We start from the raw sequence: 18908 nt of genomic DNA on the forward strand, positions 1-18908 counted from the left end.
GGAGCTTGGGAGCCCATTTTCGCTGGCAGAAAACTTGGACCACCACAGGCGTCCCCGACACAAGTGACATTGAGCTGGCCATGCCCACCTGACCCTCCAAGGTCAAACACAACCCTGATGCGGCCCTCAATGAAATTGAGTTTGACACCTCCGATCTATTGGGTTTATTCAGGAATGTTCAAAATGGTTATTCAGTTTATGACATCATTTTGATACCTACCTTTTCCACAGACATAGCTTTAGTCTCAGAGGAATGAGTGGCATCTACGTAAAAACCTGCCCCAGCAATAACATGGACACCAGTTTCTTCTGAAAGCTGTTTTAGTATCTTCACATCTCGCATGAGCCCAGTGGTTGTATTTTCCACTATGCTTCCACCTCCTGCAGCCTTGTAATGAAGGAGTTCTTTTCTCACAGCATCAGTCTCTTCATACAGCAGAAGATTCTCTTTGTGGCTGTAAGGATTCTGTTTAAGCCAAAACAAGTGCTTCATCTCAATGGGTTTTTCAGAAAGAACTTCTTGACCTGGAGGTGGTGGGTAGTAACAGCAGCTGAAGCCCATTGTCAAGTGTTCATGGGTCATTGTGTAGCCCAGTTGGCTAGGCTCTATCAGGCCCAATACAGTCTGAATTTTACCCTTCAGCGAAGACATTTCTTGCTTTATTGTCTTAAAATATGTTTTCTAAGGAAAAAGAATAAAAAACAATTACATGGTATCTTTGTTATGTATATTAACAAAGACACTGTAGAAACATGCAAGAACTTCTTTTAAATATTTTTCTTCTATTTTGCTATTAAGTGAAAAAAAAAAACTGGACTTTTACGAAAGGAATGATGAATTTTATTTATTTCACTGTGGATACTAGGGACTTTAAAACTATTTTGTCATATGCAGTCCCAAATTGCTTAGCGCATTGTAAACCGCCCTGAGTCTCCGGAGAAGGGCGGCTTATAAATCAAATTAAAAAAAAAAAATTAAAAAAATATGGTTTTAAAATATTTGATAAGATTTCTGGAATCTTTTGAAGACTGAAAGATAAATTACAGTCAGCAAATATAGCTGCTGCTAATAAATAGATATAAGTAGGTTGAATTTTCCTTCATACTTATTGCCTATAAATCTCTATTATTTTAAATACTTGCTGGTTGTTTCAAAAGCATCTCTGAAGCATAAAAACAGCAAAGTTTTACAGTTCATAAAAATAAATAAATAGTGAAAGTGATACTGTTTTTCCCTAGTCATTGCTTCTTGAACTCAAAATTCCCAGCTTACACTGATCAAACACACCAGATATTTAAAAGGCCTAAGTAGTTAACTTATAACTGCAATTGTACAATTGTCTAACTGGAGACAAGGAGTATAAACCATCAAAATAATGCATTGCTAAGGGAATAGAAGGAATATATAAATGCAGATTAAAGACTTTTTTTCCTAATAGAAGCAAACAAAGTGTGTCATATGCTAAATTAATTGACCAACTATTTTTGTTACAGCAAGTGAATTATGCAATAACAAAAAATAAAGGGACATAGAACGATCTGTGTAATTCAGGGTGACAAAATCGCTGCAATAATCAAGGGGAACTGAACAGGCAGAGAAAATATTCAGCAAAAAAAAAAAAATCTACACTTTTCTTCTATGCAGGAGATATTTTCAAGATAGATACAGCTGCTTTTAGCAATAATCCAGATGTGGATGAAGGATGAATCTTATGAACAGCATATATTATAGCAAAAAGTGGCTTCCTTTCTGAAAAGTCTACAACTCTTTTTATTTCATTTCATTTCATTTCATTTCCATTCTGCTAAATGAAAAAGTCTCTAGGAGGCTTATAGTACTATTAAACAAATTTTATTTTAAATTTAAACAAATTAAATTTTATTAAAACAAATTAAATACTGAACATTTACAGTAGGAATGCCCTGTTAAAACGGAACTGAACAACAATAACAATAAACTAGCACAAAGAATGAGGGAGTCATCTAAACCTTGACTGGCTATTCTCCAGGACTGGGACAGCCACAGAAAAGACCTGCTTCCTCCCTTCTATCCCAAAATCATGGGTGAGGGGTGGGCTGGATCTTCCTGGTTTAAGTGCACTGATTGGGTAGATTCTTTGTAATTTTTACAAAGCCAGGAAGCTCTTTATAGGTAATTATCAACATATTAAATTGGAACCAAAACAAGCAGGCAGTCAATATTATGCTCATAGCTTTGCAGCACTGCTAAATGGCTTCATTTATCAGCTTCTATGCTTTCACATTCTGCTGAACATCCTCAAAAAATAGAGGGTGTTATTACACTCTAGAGCTAAGACAGACATGAGTTGTTGTTGCCGGGGTCCAGTTGCCATTATCATACAAAACTAGATGATAGGCTTCCTTTGCAACCATCTTCTTATTTGTTCTATTTTTCTGGCTTTTTGCTACAACAGCACTAAGCACTAAGCAGCTAACAACATATAAAAATATTGTCAAAATATATATTAAAACAGCATTAGAAAAAAGCAGAAGCCATGAACCGAGAAACATGGGTCAGTGTGACTCTTTAAAGCTATCTGGGATTCAGATCCAATGGTTTCTGGACAAAAATAATTTGGTACAATTCGAGCCAATCCATAATAGCCTGAAGATACTGGATAAGGATATAGAAAACATTAATTCCTCCTCCCACCCTTTTGTTGTAAGCAATCAAGAAGGATACCATAATTGATAGTATAAAAAGTTGCTGACATTTCCAACAGACTAGGACAGATCCTAACAAAGCTCATGGATAAGGCTGATCAATTCACTTCAATACTATATACGACTCTGAAGCCAGACCATAAACAGTAAAAAAAATCAGTTTTATCCAGTGTTCTCTATTATTCTCTAAAACCTTTCTTAAACATGGAAGTTTGGGCATACAGATAGTCTTACAACAGTTCATTTAGTGACTATTTGCAGTTACAATGGCATTGATAAAAGTATTAATAACCATTTTTCAAACATACACCTATTGCAGCAGCATCCTCATAGTCACATGATCGAAATGTGAATGTTTGGTAACTGACTCATATTTATTATGGTTGCAGTGCCCCAGGGTCATGTGATCACCTTTTGCAACTTTCTGACAAACAAAACTAATAGAGAAGCCAGATTCACTTAACAACCTTGTTACTAATTTAGCAACTGCAGTAATTAACAATTGTGGCAAGTAAGGTTGTAAAATGGGTCAAAATTCATTTAACAAAGCCTTGCTTAAAAACAGAATTTTGGGGTCTATTGTGGTCATAAATCGAGGACTAACTGTAGTGCAATATTTCTAAAACAATGTTTTTTATTATAAAAAACATTTTTATTTTCTCTTAGGCCAAAATAAAAAGAGACTAACCACAGAGTACTGGGTCTGTGTAGCCAATTATAGCAATATGCGTGCTTAGATTTTTCAGTTTATCTACTTAAGTACTGCAGAGTCTAGTGGCAGGAAGTTAGTAAATCAAATATCATTGCTTAAAAATACCTAACATCCATCCGCTTGCTTATTTCCCTGCATATTTTAGTCACTCGTACATGGTGACTAAATTATGTTTTTTTAAATGGCTTTCCTTCTTTGGAATAGAATTAAAGAAACAATTTACACATTTGTAAAATTAATAACATTGAAGAACCGAACAATATTTAATAATATATTCAACAAGATCACTGAGAAAAATAGTAAATAATATTGATCAAAAGCACAAAATAGCTGAAGTAACTTTTATAGTATACTTGAGAATTTAGTCTTACAGAGGAGTCCCTTATTAAATTCAATGGGTCTTACTTCTGACCAGATAGCATAATCTTGTACTATTTATAAAAATGGGATAATCATATAAGATGTATCCACATTGCCCTACTTGAAAATCCCTTCTTTTCAAAGATACTAATATAACAGAAAAACATTTTGCTCATGATAAAAGTAATCGGATATAAATAGGTAAACAAATTCTCTGAATCTTTAAAATAATTCTAAGTTTTACCCGGCATTTTACTGACTAGAACCTGGAAATAAACAAAAAAAACAAATGACGATCTTTCAATGCCAATAATGTTTAATTATGTGAATCCTTCCATGGTTTAATGATTTCATATTTTGTACATAAAATTAGTCTTGCTTAACTATTAAAATTATTAACTAAACCTAAAAGGCTTGTTATTTTTTAAAATGTATAGTTTAATTTGATATGTCATATACAAAGTTTTAAGCTTGTTAGGAGAAGTTCAAAATATGTAAAAACAAAGGTTATCATCCCAGTACGAACAAGGGCAAGAAATCAGCTTTTGCAACCCCAGTCTTCCAACAGTTAATAACTATTTCCAACCTTTATTTATTTATATTCCATATTATCACTAAGCATAACTGATTATTTCAATTCATATTTGCCTGCTGGACAATGCAAAAGCTTGAAGAGATAGTTATAAATTCTAGTCAGCCAAAATGATCAGTTATGAAACAAACTACTATTTAATGATGTCCAGAGGATAGGACTAACTGGAGCATACATTATTGATCAAACAGAAGCCCTTTCTGACTGCCTTTTAGTTCATAATAGCATAAACATTTCTTCATTACTTGCAAAAAAGCTCTCAGAACAGATTTTCAGCATTCTCCTTTTGAATATAAATGCAACAGATAAGACGAGTAGAATGTCCAAGAAGTCCATTACTTTTATGGAAAATTAACAAACCATCTTACTTGCATGTATGCAAAACATGCTGTTACAAAAAGAAAACACACATGTAGAATCTATGTCACAAAGCAATTAGTTACTGACTGAACAGCTTTGCAAAAATATCATTATGTCATAAGGATATATGGTTTTCAATTTGTCATGACTTATATATGTTGTCTCCTACCCTTACTTTTTACAATCAAAGTTAGAAAAAAACTTGATTTGGAAAAAAAAATGAGTGTGATGAAGTACATCTATTGTAAAGACAAATATCAGTAAAGAATAGCACCAAAATAAGTTTATAGAATATGGGCCAAAATGCTACCTTGCTGACTGAAGATAAAACCCTACTCCTTTCACTATAACTATTTCTAGTTGACAAAATAATGCCTAACATCTCCAAGGGGATTTTTAAAGTGTGAATCATTAAAAGCAAAATGCTTCTTTTGCGTAACCTTTGTTCATTTTGATTAAACTCAAGTTGCCCAACTCAGACATTAATCAAGTACTCTTGGTAAGATCCAGCCTCCAGCCACCTAAAAGTCTGAGAAAGGTTCAGTGATCTGATGCATATTTATAGTCAAGACAATATGGAAGAAGAGGCTAATAATAAGTCTTTTCTCCCTTAAAATATATTTTGCCAGTGTTCATTAAATGACATTTTAACATCAAACAAAATTATATTTTAAATATCAATCTTAATTCTATATCAATACAAATTCTTCCATTGACTATCTAATTCTAATTGTAAAAACATCTTATGAATTTATACTGATGAAAATTATCTCTTTTTACTCCTAAGTAAGCAAATATTTATACCTGATTGAGATTCAGTATCAGCAAGGAGGATATGATGCTTTTAACACTTTGACTTGCACTGGTTATACACACAATTCACATCTACAATTTTTATTGACAAATAAAATAAGAATTGGCATTGTAAAATCATTTGACATCAACATCTTGAAGACTGAGTTGCCATACGTTTATTAAGTTTACTGCTTTCTTGTTTACTAAAAAGTTGTGCTTATGGAAGTTAAGAATAAACAACAATAAAGTGTAAAGCAACATAAATTTAAAATAATATTAGGATTCCAAAATTAGTTTTAGGCACAAGTCTAATCCCTTGTTCCTACCGAATTCTATATTAAAATTAATACAATATAATACAACTTCACATGTACTATCTGTGCTCAAGCTTCTAGCCAATGCATCACAAATAAAATAGAAATCGAACAAACATAACTCTCTTGCTAACAGTTAACAATATAAGACATAGCACAAAACAAAAGTAATTTAAAAAGATGGAAATATCTAAAAGCTATTTTAAATTTATAGATTATTATTTATCAGGTTGAAGTTTTCCTTAAAAGCATGGAACTGCTACACTGTAAATAAACATACAACTGTATAAATTAATTGTGAAAAATGCTAGGGTAGATTCATATAATATTTGAATTATTTCTTTGCAATATCTAAGTCAACTTCTGTCCCAGATTATTTCAATCTGAAATGATTCATGTTATTTTAGTTGCAAATAGCAGGTCTTATTATATCAGCATAAATTCAATAAATCCGATTTCTTTAAGGCTTCCATCAACGTCTCAAACTTTTGACACTTCTTTTAGTAGAAAAATCTTGACAGTATAAATCAGTTTACTTTTCCTGTTCTTGGTTACAGAGATTCATAGAGTGTAATATAATTTCAGAGGAATTACGCAACCATACTTCTTTTCTTATCACACTACATATGTTAGCCAGCTAAGCAATGCAAGAATGTTTGTGCCATGTCCAAATATATTTTTAGGAACATCCATTTTCAACAGAGCTGCCACAAAACTTAAGCTAACAGTTTTATTTTAACACTAGACGAACAGGGATCCGCTGTAACATCCTTTCAGAGATATTTGCTTAGTTAAAGATAGAAAAAGAATGACCACACATCAGCAATGGAAGTGCGAGCAACTTCCAAGTTCCTGGTAGATTACCAATTGATGTTGTTTATGGAAAACTGACATGGGGCATCAGGGGCCACAGACCACAAGGAAAACTGCACCCCATTCCCCATTCCGGTGTATCTGTCTCCCCCCTCTATGATTGCGAGGCCTCCTCCAATGACTGGCGGATGGCGCCCAGCCTGCCTTATCTTACCAGCAGGCATCCAAGTCACTCCTTCATCCTTCCCTTGACACACACCGTTTCAGCTTCAGCTTGGGCTCCAAAGCAGCTGATCACCATTCACAGATTTTACTACCAGCTGACTGAGCACAAGGTCAGAGGGAAGTGGAAAAGAAGATGAGGAAATGCTTCTTGCTTTTTTTTTCTTGCACCATGCAACCTATAAGTTTCTGGGAAGTGCAACTGGAAGGCGAAACAGTATGGAAGTGGTTATAAATTTCATTTCCACAGAAGTCATGAGTCCCAAATTTTGTACAATCTATACATTAGCCCACTAGCCCACAAGCCTAAGATATACTGATTCAAAAATTGTTGCCCTATCATGCACTGTTTCACCAAATTGAAGGCTACAAACAATCAGACACAAGAGTTTTATGTATAGATAAACTATTGTATATTAGTCCTCACAATCAGTTTGTTTTTAAGGTACCATATATATTTTTGTTGCCGAGAATTTAACTACTTTACTGGAAAATATAAATACATGATAACCATTATGTGTACATCTTACATTTTATTTTTCTACTGTTTAGTATTACATCTGATCCCAGCAAACAGATCTGAATATATATTACTCCTTTTCCAGAAACATACTCCATGCATTAATGGAGCAAACTGGTCCACCATGGTTATGCCAAAATAATTTTGAACATCCTCAAGATGAGATAAAACTAAATTGCAGTATTTCAAAATATAGCAGATCAGCACTAAATTGTCTTATATTAATTTTATTTTTTATTTCTACATACCAGTACAAAGGGAGTTGAGGGACAGGCATAGAAAGATCAAACTGCTACTGAATCAAACAGAATAATTTTAATTTAGAATTTATCACTTAAGCCAAATAACTCTGAATGTGACCTGTGGAAAGTTAATGGTGCATAGAGTAGAGTTTTCAGAATCACTAATTAATATAATCTCAATCTATGAAATGTTAGGATAGTGAAGTGTAAGTAATGTTCTTTTTATTTTCAAATAGGCATCTTTATATCCACATGCAGAAGAATGCCATCAGAATTGTTTCTCAAGATACTACAACAATATAAACATCTTTGTTCTCAATCTGTATTGTATTTTTCAGAGTATAAGATGCACCTTTTTCCCCCTAAAAGGCGGTGAAAATTTAGGTGCATTTTATACATCGAATGTAACCCCGCCAACCTACTGGCCCCCATCCTTTGGCCTCTGCCTCCTAGCAGTTACCTCCTTGCAGCAAACAGCAAGAAAAAACAGCTCCTTTCAACCTAATTAGCACAAATTGATTGGATCGGCCTCCCGACTCTCAGCTGTTTTGCTCTCAGCTGTTTTGTGGGGGCCTCTGCTGCTTGCTGCAAGGAAGAAAATTGCTGGAGCAGATTTTTTCCCCCCATGTGTTAATCAAGCTATGCTGAAAACAAAAATGAAAGTAAAGCAAGCTGTTTGCTGTTTGCTGCAACGAGGCAAAATTGCACAGAGGCAGAGGCAGATTTCTTTTTCTTCTTTTCCTCATCAAAAAAGATAGGTGTCTTATAGTCTGGTGCGTCTTATACTCTGAAAAATATGGTATGTATCAGCAGAATAAGGCACAGATTGGGTTACCTAGAACGGATGTTGGCTTACCTGAACGTCCCTTTTCTGGGCGCTGCGACCACTATCCATGGCTGGGATCTTCCTCAGGTCTTGTCAGTAACTGGGTGACAGCTGAACCAAATTCTCCCTGGTTAGCCACACCTCCAATCCCATGATCCTCCAGTCTATCACGAAGGCGCAGCAAGTCAATGGCAAAAAGGGCAACAGCAAAACACACAATGAGAACACCAGCCAAACCGCAACAAGAGCAGGAAGCCAACGAAACCGGAAACCAGAAAAAATTAGGGGGGGAATGGATAGTGGTCACAGCGCCTAGAAAAGGGACGTTCAGGTAAGCCAATGTCCGTTTTCCTGAGCGCTGCTCCCATTATCCATGGCTGGGACATACCCAAGTTTAAACCCCTGGGGGGGGAGGCTGACTGCCCCCAGAGTCCTGGCCCAAATGGACACTTTGTAAAACTCACCGACCAAAAGAAACTTCAGCCGAAGCATAAGAGTCTATCTTGTAGTGGCGAATGAAAGGCGAAATAGATGACCATGTAGCCGCTCAGCAAATGTCTGCCACCGAGGCTTGTGTCGCCCAGGCGGCAGAAGTGGCCGCACTACGAGTGGAGTGTGGTAATATTCAACCAGGCAGTGGTTTCGAGTTCAATCATACGCTAAAGCAATACATGCCTTGATCCACCTGCCCACTGACCCATGGAGGCCGGGTGAAACGAAACCAGAAGTGCCTCAGTCCGACGAAATGTGGTGGTCCAGCGAATATACCTATGGAGCGCTCGCCGCACGTCAGTCTCGAGGCAATGGGCAAAAATCCGGCAAGATGAACGTAGAGTCTAGTTTCAAAGTTACCATACTGTCCCGAAACAGACAAAGATCTTCTCGGACAGACAGAGCAGCGAGCTCTGACACTGAAGTGTCAGAGCTGAAGTGACTGAAGTGATGGCCAGGAGGAATGCCATCTTAAACGACAAGTACTTCAGAGACACCAAAGCCAAAGGTTCAAATGGTGAAGACATCAGGCCCGTAAGACTAGTGGAAGGTCCCAGGTTGGGTAGCGGTGTACCGTAGGTGGACACAAGTTCGTGGCACCATGGAGAAACCCTCAGATACGCGGATGGGTGAAAGAGAATGGTAAGGTGGACAGAATATCACCGTGGACAAGGCAGCTGTTTTGACGCCGTAGCATGGAAGGCGCCAGCCCCTTGTCGAGTCCCGCCTGGAGAAATTCTAGAATGTCTTGGATCTCTGCCGACGTGGGGTCCACATGCTGAGAGGCACACCAGGCACAAAAAGCCCTAAGAAGCCTCGTAGATCTGGCAAGTGGAAGGTTGCCTGGCCGCCTGAATGGTTCCAATGATCTTATCCGACAAGCTGTCTTTCTTCAAGATGACTCTTTCAAATGCCAGACAGCCAACTGGAGCCACAGAGATATCTGGTGAGGTGGAATCACCCAAGGATGGTCAACTGAGAGTGCTACAAGGTCGACGCACCATGGTCTGCGGGGCCAGTTGGTAGCTACCAGAAGCAGGTCGGCTCTTTCGAGTAGTAACTTCCGGATGACACAGGGTAGCAGTGGTATGGGTGGAAATGCGTACAGGAGACCACTGGGCCACTGACATCAAAGGACATCGTGATCATCCGCTGAGGGGTCCAGGTAACAGGACACAAAGCAAGGAAACTGAGTGTTCATTTGAGAGGCGAACAAGTCTATTACTGGGGTCCCGAAACGAGAAATAATCTCCCGAAATAGTAGAGGGTGCAACTGCCATTCCGCCGGGTTGATCTGATCCCAGCTGAGCCAGTTGGCCCGGACGTTGGCCATCCCCGAGATGTGATCTGCCCGTATCGAGAGGAGGTGACACTCTGCCCAGTTGAACAGCGATTCTGTTTCGAACATCAGGACTCGAGACCTCGTGACCCCTTCCTGGTTTATGTGCGCCTTGGCAGAGGTGTTGTCCGTGAGGACCAGAATATGACGGCCCTCCACTGACATCCGGAAATGAAGCAGGGCCAACCTGACAGCTCATAGTTCTAGAAGATTTATACTGTTCCGACGTTCTGCCTCCGACCACTGGCCCTGCGCCACCAGGTTGCGAAGGTGTGCCCCCCCAGCCATGAAGGCTGGCGTCTGATTTCAGGATCAGTCTGTCCGGTTCCAGAAAGTCGCAACCTGTGAGGAGCGACGGAGATGTCCACCAATCAAGGGAGAGACGGACCTATGGGGGTACGTACACCTGTTGCCTCCCGTTGGATTGGCCAGCCCTTTGGAATGGAAGGAGGAACCACTGTAGGGCTCGGGAGTGTCTGCGTCCCCATGGAACGATGTTGAAGCAAGACACCATTTTCCCGAGCAGTTGTGACAGATGTAACAGCGGGACCTTCTCCAGTTTGCAGACCTGATGGATCAATTCGACAATGCTCTGTACCCTGTCCAGGGACAGAAACACCTGACCCCTGCTCAAGTCTATTATTGCCCCCAGGTGAAGGAGGCGAGTGGAAGGGACCAGCTGACTCTTGTCGAAATTTATCGTGGCGTTGGAAGGCTCCTAGTACTAGCTCTCTGTCCCTGGCCGCCTGATGAAAGGATCAGGATATCATCGAGGTAACATAGTACTTGGACCGGGAGAGGCCATAGCGTAGCTGCCACCACCGCAACCAGCTTGGTAAATGTGCGGGGGGCGGAAGAGAGACCAAAGGGCATTGCCCTGTACTGGAAATGTTGCCCCGCATATTTGAACCGCAGATGACGTCTGTGAGCAGAGTGCACCGGAACATGCAATTAAGCTTCCCGCAAGTCAACCGACTGGAGGTAGTCCCCCTGCCTGACACCCCCAAGGATTGACCGAAGGGAATGCATCTTGAATCTGCGATAACAAACCGATAGACTCAGGGTTTCAAGTTTAGTATCCCCCTCCAGCCTCCCGAGCTTTTGGGGACCAGAAATAGGATTGAGTAGAAGCCTGTCTGGTGTTGATCCAGTGGTACCCGTTCTATGGCCCTGATGTGCAGGAGGTGAGAAATCTCCGCCAACATGAGCTGATGCAGTTCGGGGGAAGACGGAACCGGGCCACTTAGAAAACGGCACGGTGGAAGGCCGGTGAATTCGAGACAGAGACCAGCGAAGTAGTGCGCCACACCCGCAAGTCTGACGTTGATCGGGCCCACTGGCGGTAGAAAAGTTGGAGTCACCTGTCTATGGGGCCCACCAACGGGAAGTCTTTTGCCTCTGCGGAATTGCTTGTAACTTGAACCCCGAAAGGATCGTTTGGCGGTCTGTTGGAATCTGCCACGGTCACGAAAGGTGTGCCTATTCTGCGAATGTTCGCTTCCTGAGAACAAGGACCAGTGATAAGATGACCCGCCGGGCCCAGAATTGGTACGAAAGGGCTGCCGTTGAGTATATGGCATGTAACGGCAATCAGGACCACGGTACGAGGACGGGAGCACCTTTTGCTTGTCTTTGTCCTCGACGAGTACTGGATCTAACGCTGCCCAAAGAGGTCAGGGGCCTTGTACGGAGCTGCCGCCAACTTCCACTTCGCCTTAAGGTCGGCTTTCCAATGGCGAAGCCAAAATAGCCTCCTGGACGTGACCCTGGAGGCTAGCGCCTGGGAAGCAAATTTTACAGAATTCAAGGAGGCGTCAGCCGAGTATTCAGTGGCCGCGACAATTTTGTTTATGTCCTGATGCAGCCTGGTTTCTTCAGGGGGAAGCCATTGTTGAAGCTGCCTCAGCCAGATGAGGGATTAAAAAACGAAGTGGCCGTCGCAGTCCTAATCGCCCAAGCCACTGCCTGGTGTGATTTACGGAAGGCGAGTTCAGCCCGTCGGTCTTCGGCTTTAAGGCCATCTAAAGAGTCAGTCGAAATGACCGAGGTGGAAGACAAGGAAGCGACGGGAGCATCCACAGTTGGCAAAGCCAACAAATCCTCAAGGTCTGGGGCAGAGCAGTATAGTTTTTTGTCCAAGCTGCTGGGCGAAGTCAAAGACTCTGGTTGGCCCCAAGGGGTTTGAAGCACATCCAAGAACAAGCGGGGACAAGGAATAACGTCCTTCTCCTGTTTCGAGGGCTGAAACAAGGTGTTGTGGGGTCCAGTGGTGGCTTGGGCCCCTGACGAGTCAACTCCCGGGGCACCCAGGTTAGTCGTAAGCCTGGCCTTGTGCAAAAGCGACTTGAACAAGGAGGGACGGAACAGACCCGTAAAGGACGGGATGTCAGGTGGTAAATCCTCATCCTCCGAGAATTCTATGTCCTCCGGGCAGTCCTCACCATGATCTGAGTCCACTGGAGAGTCTGCACCCAAACGCGGCGTGGCCTGTGTCCTAGATACCGCACCTGCTGAAGATGCTGTCTGGACAGGGTCTGCAATGGTATCTGCACCGCTTGTTGAATCCCTGCCACCAGGAAAGTTGAAAATGCAGGTATAGCTGCAGGTCCAGCTGAGCACCGGGCATGGGCCCTTCCGGCCCGCGGAACCCCGCAACCGTTGGTGTGAAAGTAGCTTCTGGTAACCTATGGTGAGGCCTATGGGAGGTGGCCAAGCCAACCCCCGACACATCCGGCATAGATTGGGACACTCTTTTGGAAAAAAGCAAAGACTGGTCAGCGCACGCCGCATCGTGTGTAGCTGGCCCAGCTGGAGGGGCCGCCGTCATGGGCGAGCCAGGGTTGTCGGTAATAGGCATGGAGGCATAAGCCTGAGGTAGACAAGTGTCCAAGCCCACTTCAGATGCAGCAGCTTGCTGAGCCTTGTCCCATTGGCGCTCCAGGGCCTTGTGGCGCCTCAGAGCATCCTTGTCTAGGCCTGAGGTGGCCTTAGATTTATGGGGTTTGTGGCTGGGAACATCAGACCGCTTCCCCAAGGTTTGACCGGCCTATGAGAAGGGCTAGCCTCAGGTTCAAGGTCAGAAGATAAAGAAGAGATCGCCATGACGGAGTATGGAATGAAAGAGAAAGGTCTCGTAGTCCGGACCAAAGTTGGTTTTTTTTTAAAAAAAAATTTATTTTATGTCTGCTAATAGTGCCCCACCACTAGATCCTAGACTGGGAACAGTGAGACCTTAGAATTGTGCCTCAGCCAGCTGTGCCTGGCGAAAAGGAGGCCTGAAACAGTCCAAAATGGTGGTCGCAACCAACAAGACTGCAGAATGGCGGTCATAAGTCAAACACAGCTCCCAACGACAGTTCAGATGTAAAAGGCTGGGAAAGAGGTGTCCGATGCTCCCAATGGCGGCCCGAGCCACAGCCAAACATCAGATCAAAGGTGGGCGCAATGAAATTACGGTCTCAAAATGGCAGCCGCACCTCGAGGGCGATGGTACAATGGCGGGCACCAGTCAAAGTGGACCCAAAATGGCGCCCGCAATGCCGAAGCTCCCAATGATGGCCCGAAGGTCCGCCATGAGCAATGTGAGACCACTGGACTAAAGCGCAGCTGGAACGGCGCCAAGGCCCCCTCACCTGGTCGCCGGACACTGCCTGATCAATGTATGTCTGCGGAGCGCGCACCAAATTGTGACGCCGCTCCGGAGCCTCTGTTGTTCCAAAGGCAAGGCAATGGTGGTGGCGGCAATCCTGCGTGCCTGATCCCCACGCCGGTGGCTGTAATCAATTAGCCAGATCCGCCCCGCAGGGACAGAATCCGGCGGCTGCGATCCGCTGAAGCGTGGGCGGCCCGGAGCCCCGAACACACCACACGCACCCTGCAGCCAAAATATCTTCCTGCTACTACCACTTGAAACTAATCAAAAATAAAGAAAAGCCTACACGAAGGAAACCAGAATCACAGGGAGAAATGAGGAATAAAATTCCACAGCTCTAAAAACCACGTCAGTTCTTGACAGCAACTGAGTGAGAGACTGGGGGATCATGGGATTGGAGGCATGGCTAACCAGGGAGAATTTGGTTCAGCTCTCACCCAGTTACTGACAAGACCTGAGGAAGATCCCAGCCATGGATAGTGGGAGCAGCGCTCAGGAAAATTACAGATAGTCCTCAATACACGATTGGTCACTTAAAAGACATTCAAAGTCATGATAGACCCCCAAAAGTTATTTACAATCCTGTTTCAAAGTTACAGCTACAGTACTCCCGATGGTCATTTGCCCGTACAACTGATTGCAGGGATGCTGCAGTACCTCTATCTGTCTCCCCTCATCTTGCCCCACTGGGACCCTTCTGGCCTTGGGCTTATTCGGTATATACAGTCACTCATTACACACTTACATTTTTAAGACCTCCAGACCTCAAGGTCAGATAATTTATCCCTGGATTATATAGCTGCCTTCTGGAAGTTGCTGACATTTTGGTCCACCCACATGATGGCTTCCGCAAGGCCACCATGCAACCCACAGATGAAATGTTCCATTTTGCTACCAGTTTGTATGGTATTGTGAAGACCTTGTTAAGGCAGCAAAACAGTAGAGTTTATTCCTGGGCAACACAGTGGGGCACCTGCAAGCAGTTGCAGGTGCATTAACAATGATGGTCATTTCCAGAAGACAGTGATGCATTGTTGTTCTCTTTCTCCAGTATGAGATCTGGAGATCTTGAAAAGTTAAATGAGGATAAAGGTTGGGGCCTGGTGGGTGGAAAGGTCTAAAGTCTATAGGGACCCAGTGGAAGGGCAAAATGGCCTGTGGAGACCCAGTAGGGAAGGAAAGGTTTGCAGGGACCAATGGGAGAGAAAAAGGCCTGCAGGGAACCAATGGGGATGCAAACCATGGTGAACCCGGGTAGGCCCGGGACAGGTAGACCTGGCCCTGCACTAGGCCCCTAAGGACTTTTCCCATGCCTGAGGCATTCCATGTTCTGCTTAACAAATTGCACGTTTCTTTAATGCCACATCAGAGACAGCATAGAATAGTTGTTGTTAAGCAAGTCTGTCTTATTTAATGGCCATCATCACTAGCAACTGTAATGCATGGATTGTATTACAGGCATAACTCAAGGACTACCTATGCCCATGATGGCGAACCTATGGCACGCATGCCAGAAGTGGCACACAGAACAGTGTTGCCTGGCACGCACGACACTGCCCGTTCCTTTTCTGGGTTTCTGGCGCACATGCGCATGTGACGATCAGCTGGCCTTTGTGCTTGCATCCGTGCTGGAAACTGGAAGAGCTGGCGTGAGCATGTACGCTGGCCAGCTGATTGGCGTGAGCACGTGTCGGAGTAGCCTGAAGACTTGCCAGCCAGTGCACATGCGTGCGTTGGAAACCAGAGAAGTAGATTTTCTGGCATGTGCTCGCCAGCTGATCGGCACATGCACATGTGCGGCAGTAACCTGAAGACTTGCTGGCAGTAACCTGAAGAAACCACAAGTATATTCTCCAGCGAGTGCACGCTCTGGGCAACTCCTATTCCTGGTCTCGGCCCAGATGAGCACGCGCACGAAGTGCTCCCCTTTCGGCACTTAGTACTGAAAAGGTTTGCCATCATTGATCTATACTATAATGCAGTGGTGAAATCCAAATTTTTTTTACTATCGGTTCTGTGGGCTTGGCTTGGTGGGCATGGTGTGGCTTGGTGGGGAAGAATATTGCAAAATCTCCCCATGCTGGGGCCAGCCAGAGGTGGTATTTGCTGGTTCTCCGAACTATTCAAAATTTCTGCTACCAGTTCTCCGAACTAATCAAAATTTCTGCTACCGGTTGTCTAGAACCTGTCAGAACCTGCTGGATTTCACCCCTGCTATAATGCTGTTTGGAAGAAATTCCACTATTTGTACTGTTGTAATAACAACTAGGTACTTGTTACATTATAATAACTGCATAATTTCTATTGTAATTCTGATTTGGTAAATATGTCTTAATACTATTAGCATTATATATATTAAAGTATATTAAAACATATTATATTATCAATAAAATACAAATTATAACAATTCTAAATCCAAATTACTTTGAACCACAGTATTAAGTTGCAGATATAAACTTTGTTTAATTCTTTGTATTTCAGGGAAGAAAAAGACTGAACCCACTGATTCTTTAGAAAGATCTTTATACATATTATGTATACTTCTAGTACATAGAGTTTTTACACTTAGGGTTCTGATGATTTCTTCCCTGGGTCTGCACAAACAAATGTTGCCTTGAAATTTCAGGGCATTTTATTTGTATTTGCTTTACTTAAGTCAAATACAATAATGAACTCAAATGACAAGAGGAGCACAATGCTATATTTTGATGTAAATTTTACTGAGTCCAATGAAATGTACTAGAATGTATTCAAATGTTTTTAGAATAGTTGCAAATTGTTAAAAAGGTAATATTAGACTGCAACATTTGCAAGAATAATGCTTTAATTCTTTTTTTTAAAGGCAAAAAGAATTGGACCAGTTATAAAGCCAGGTAGAATATATTAAGTTACTGATTTGAAATGATGAGCAGAAATTGATTACATATATTCTGCTTGAACTCTATTACAGTGTATAATGGTATCAATACCTTGGCCTTTTCAAGATTGAAGAAATTATTTTTATTTCTTGGACTATTCCATTTTTTAAAATGAAAAACCCAGTTTGCATTAAAAAGTTGGTTTCTATTCCTGAAAAACATATAAAAGTGAATATGAAAATCTGATAGTATACCCACCACTTGAATTGATCATATCAAGATATTATCCTAATAAAGAATTTGATTTTTAAAATATATGGCCAATATATTTATTTTCTTTTTGGTGGAACATTCAACACTTTTTAAAATACATACAGATTTTTTAGACTAAGCATTTACCACTTTAATTAGAACTCTTTATTTAATTATTTAGTTTAAATAACTAAAGTAGCATTAAAGCAATTTAGTTTCGAATAGTTTGGTTCAAAGGGACTGTAGTTTTCCAGCAGAAACAGCAATTATAGAAGCAATAATTTACTCTTGGTCTAAGTTGATATTCAATATTTGGAATTTTTTACAACTATTCAGCACAGTTGAAAACAATGTGGCTTAAGTCATTTAACTTGCTGGAAGGCAATGACTGGTTTTACAGTTGAAAAATCTTTCTGTGAAATCCTAATAGAAAATGGGTGTCCAATCATTTGCCCGGGCCAACACTGAGTGAAAAGAAATTTTTGAGCCCCATATATAATACCGTTAATGTATATAAATAAACAACTTCCTTTATTTTTAATTATTTTTATTACAACATTGTGGGACTGTCCAGAGTCAAATGAAGGCTATAGGCACTGGACATGCCTGATCTGAAGTTCCTGCAACGTCACATTATTTTTTTCTAGCTTAAATTTCAAGTTAGAATTATAGCAAACAATGCTTAAATACACAATGTTTTTACAACACATTTACTATAGTCCTTAAAGTATTGTTTGCTACAATTAAATTTAATATTTGAACATTATTTGAGGCCATAAAATTATTAAGTGGTGACTGTTTGCTTATTCCAGTTCCTTCAATGAGTATCAGTATCTTCATCATCATCATCATTGTAGCCATTGTCTATCCATTGCAGGATGAAGGCCTTTTCCAAATGTTTCCAACCAATACGATCCTGAACTTTCTTTTGTCAATTGGGCCCGTAATACTTGCTAATGTTGTTGTTCCATCTTGTTTTAGGTCTCTTTTGTGGCTGCTTCTTATCAACTGGGATCCATTCTATGAGTGCCTTAGTTCATCTGCCATCAGTTCTTCTTGCTATGTGACCAGCCCATTTCCATTTCAATTATTTTTACTCTCTTGATGATATTGTATACTTTCGCTTGTTCTCTAATCCATGTGCAGATCTTTCTAACTTGTTTTGTAATACCGAGCACGTATCTTTCCATGGCTCTTCGTGCCACTTGTAGCTTTTGTATCAATTGTGAGGTTAGTGTCCATGTTTCACTGTTAGAGCAGGCAGGACAAACTGATCGAAAACTTTTCTCTTCAGGCATAGCAGGAGGTTTTCTTGAAAATTTTGCTAAGCTTGCCAAATGTTTGTCAACCACATTTAACACGTCATTCAATTTTCTTTATTGTATCACCTTCAATTGAAATCTGTTGGCCAAAGTATATGTAGTGGTCTACTACGTCTATTCTTCAGATATATAAAAAATATTTTTTAAATGACTTTATTAAACATAACTTAACTATTTTTCAGGTTTATTATGAAGCCAAATGGTTCTGCTGCTTTGTATTTGGCTTCATGCATATGCTGCTCTTATAAGTACTATAAGAGAAGTAAAGTTATACTTTGGCAAAAATTAAAAGTTGAAGGAGGGTGGCATTAGTTCCAACAGACTGCTATGGTTTATTTTACATATAACTTACTGAAAACCATATTGATACTTTGCCTGTCGCAGCCCAAAATCACGTAAATTCATCACTCCATGCAATACACTTAGCCATGGCAAAAATCAGACAATCCTGGCTGAACAGAGTGTTAATACAACACATTTACCATTGTCCTTTTACAGTTAAGAATGATCGGCATATATAATCTTTTGACTGAATGATGCTAATTCCTGGCT

The 18908-nt window shown here is 41.1% G+C and overlaps 1 protein-coding gene across 2 annotated transcripts in view; it reads right to left on the reverse strand.

Moving 5' to 3' along the window:
- PTER (phosphotriesterase related) overlaps nt 1-18908 on the reverse strand; it is a 51112-nt gene that overhangs the window by 15720 nt on the left and 16484 nt on the right. For both annotated transcript variants that reach the window (XM_034402214.3, XM_034402212.3), the window contains exon 2: nt 221-682. In XM_034402214.3, the coding sequence (XP_034258105.1) occupies nt 221-652 (432 nt within the window). In that variant the 5' untranslated portion in view covers nt 653-682. The remainder of the gene's footprint in view (nt 1-220; nt 683-18908) is intronic.

Source organism: Pantherophis guttatus, chromosome 4 (assembly GCF_059756535.1).
Source record: "Pantherophis guttatus breed Tessera chromosome 4, ASM5975653v1, whole genome shotgun sequence".
NCBI classification, from domain to species: domain Eukaryota; kingdom Metazoa; phylum Chordata; class Lepidosauria; order Squamata; family Colubridae; genus Pantherophis; species Pantherophis guttatus.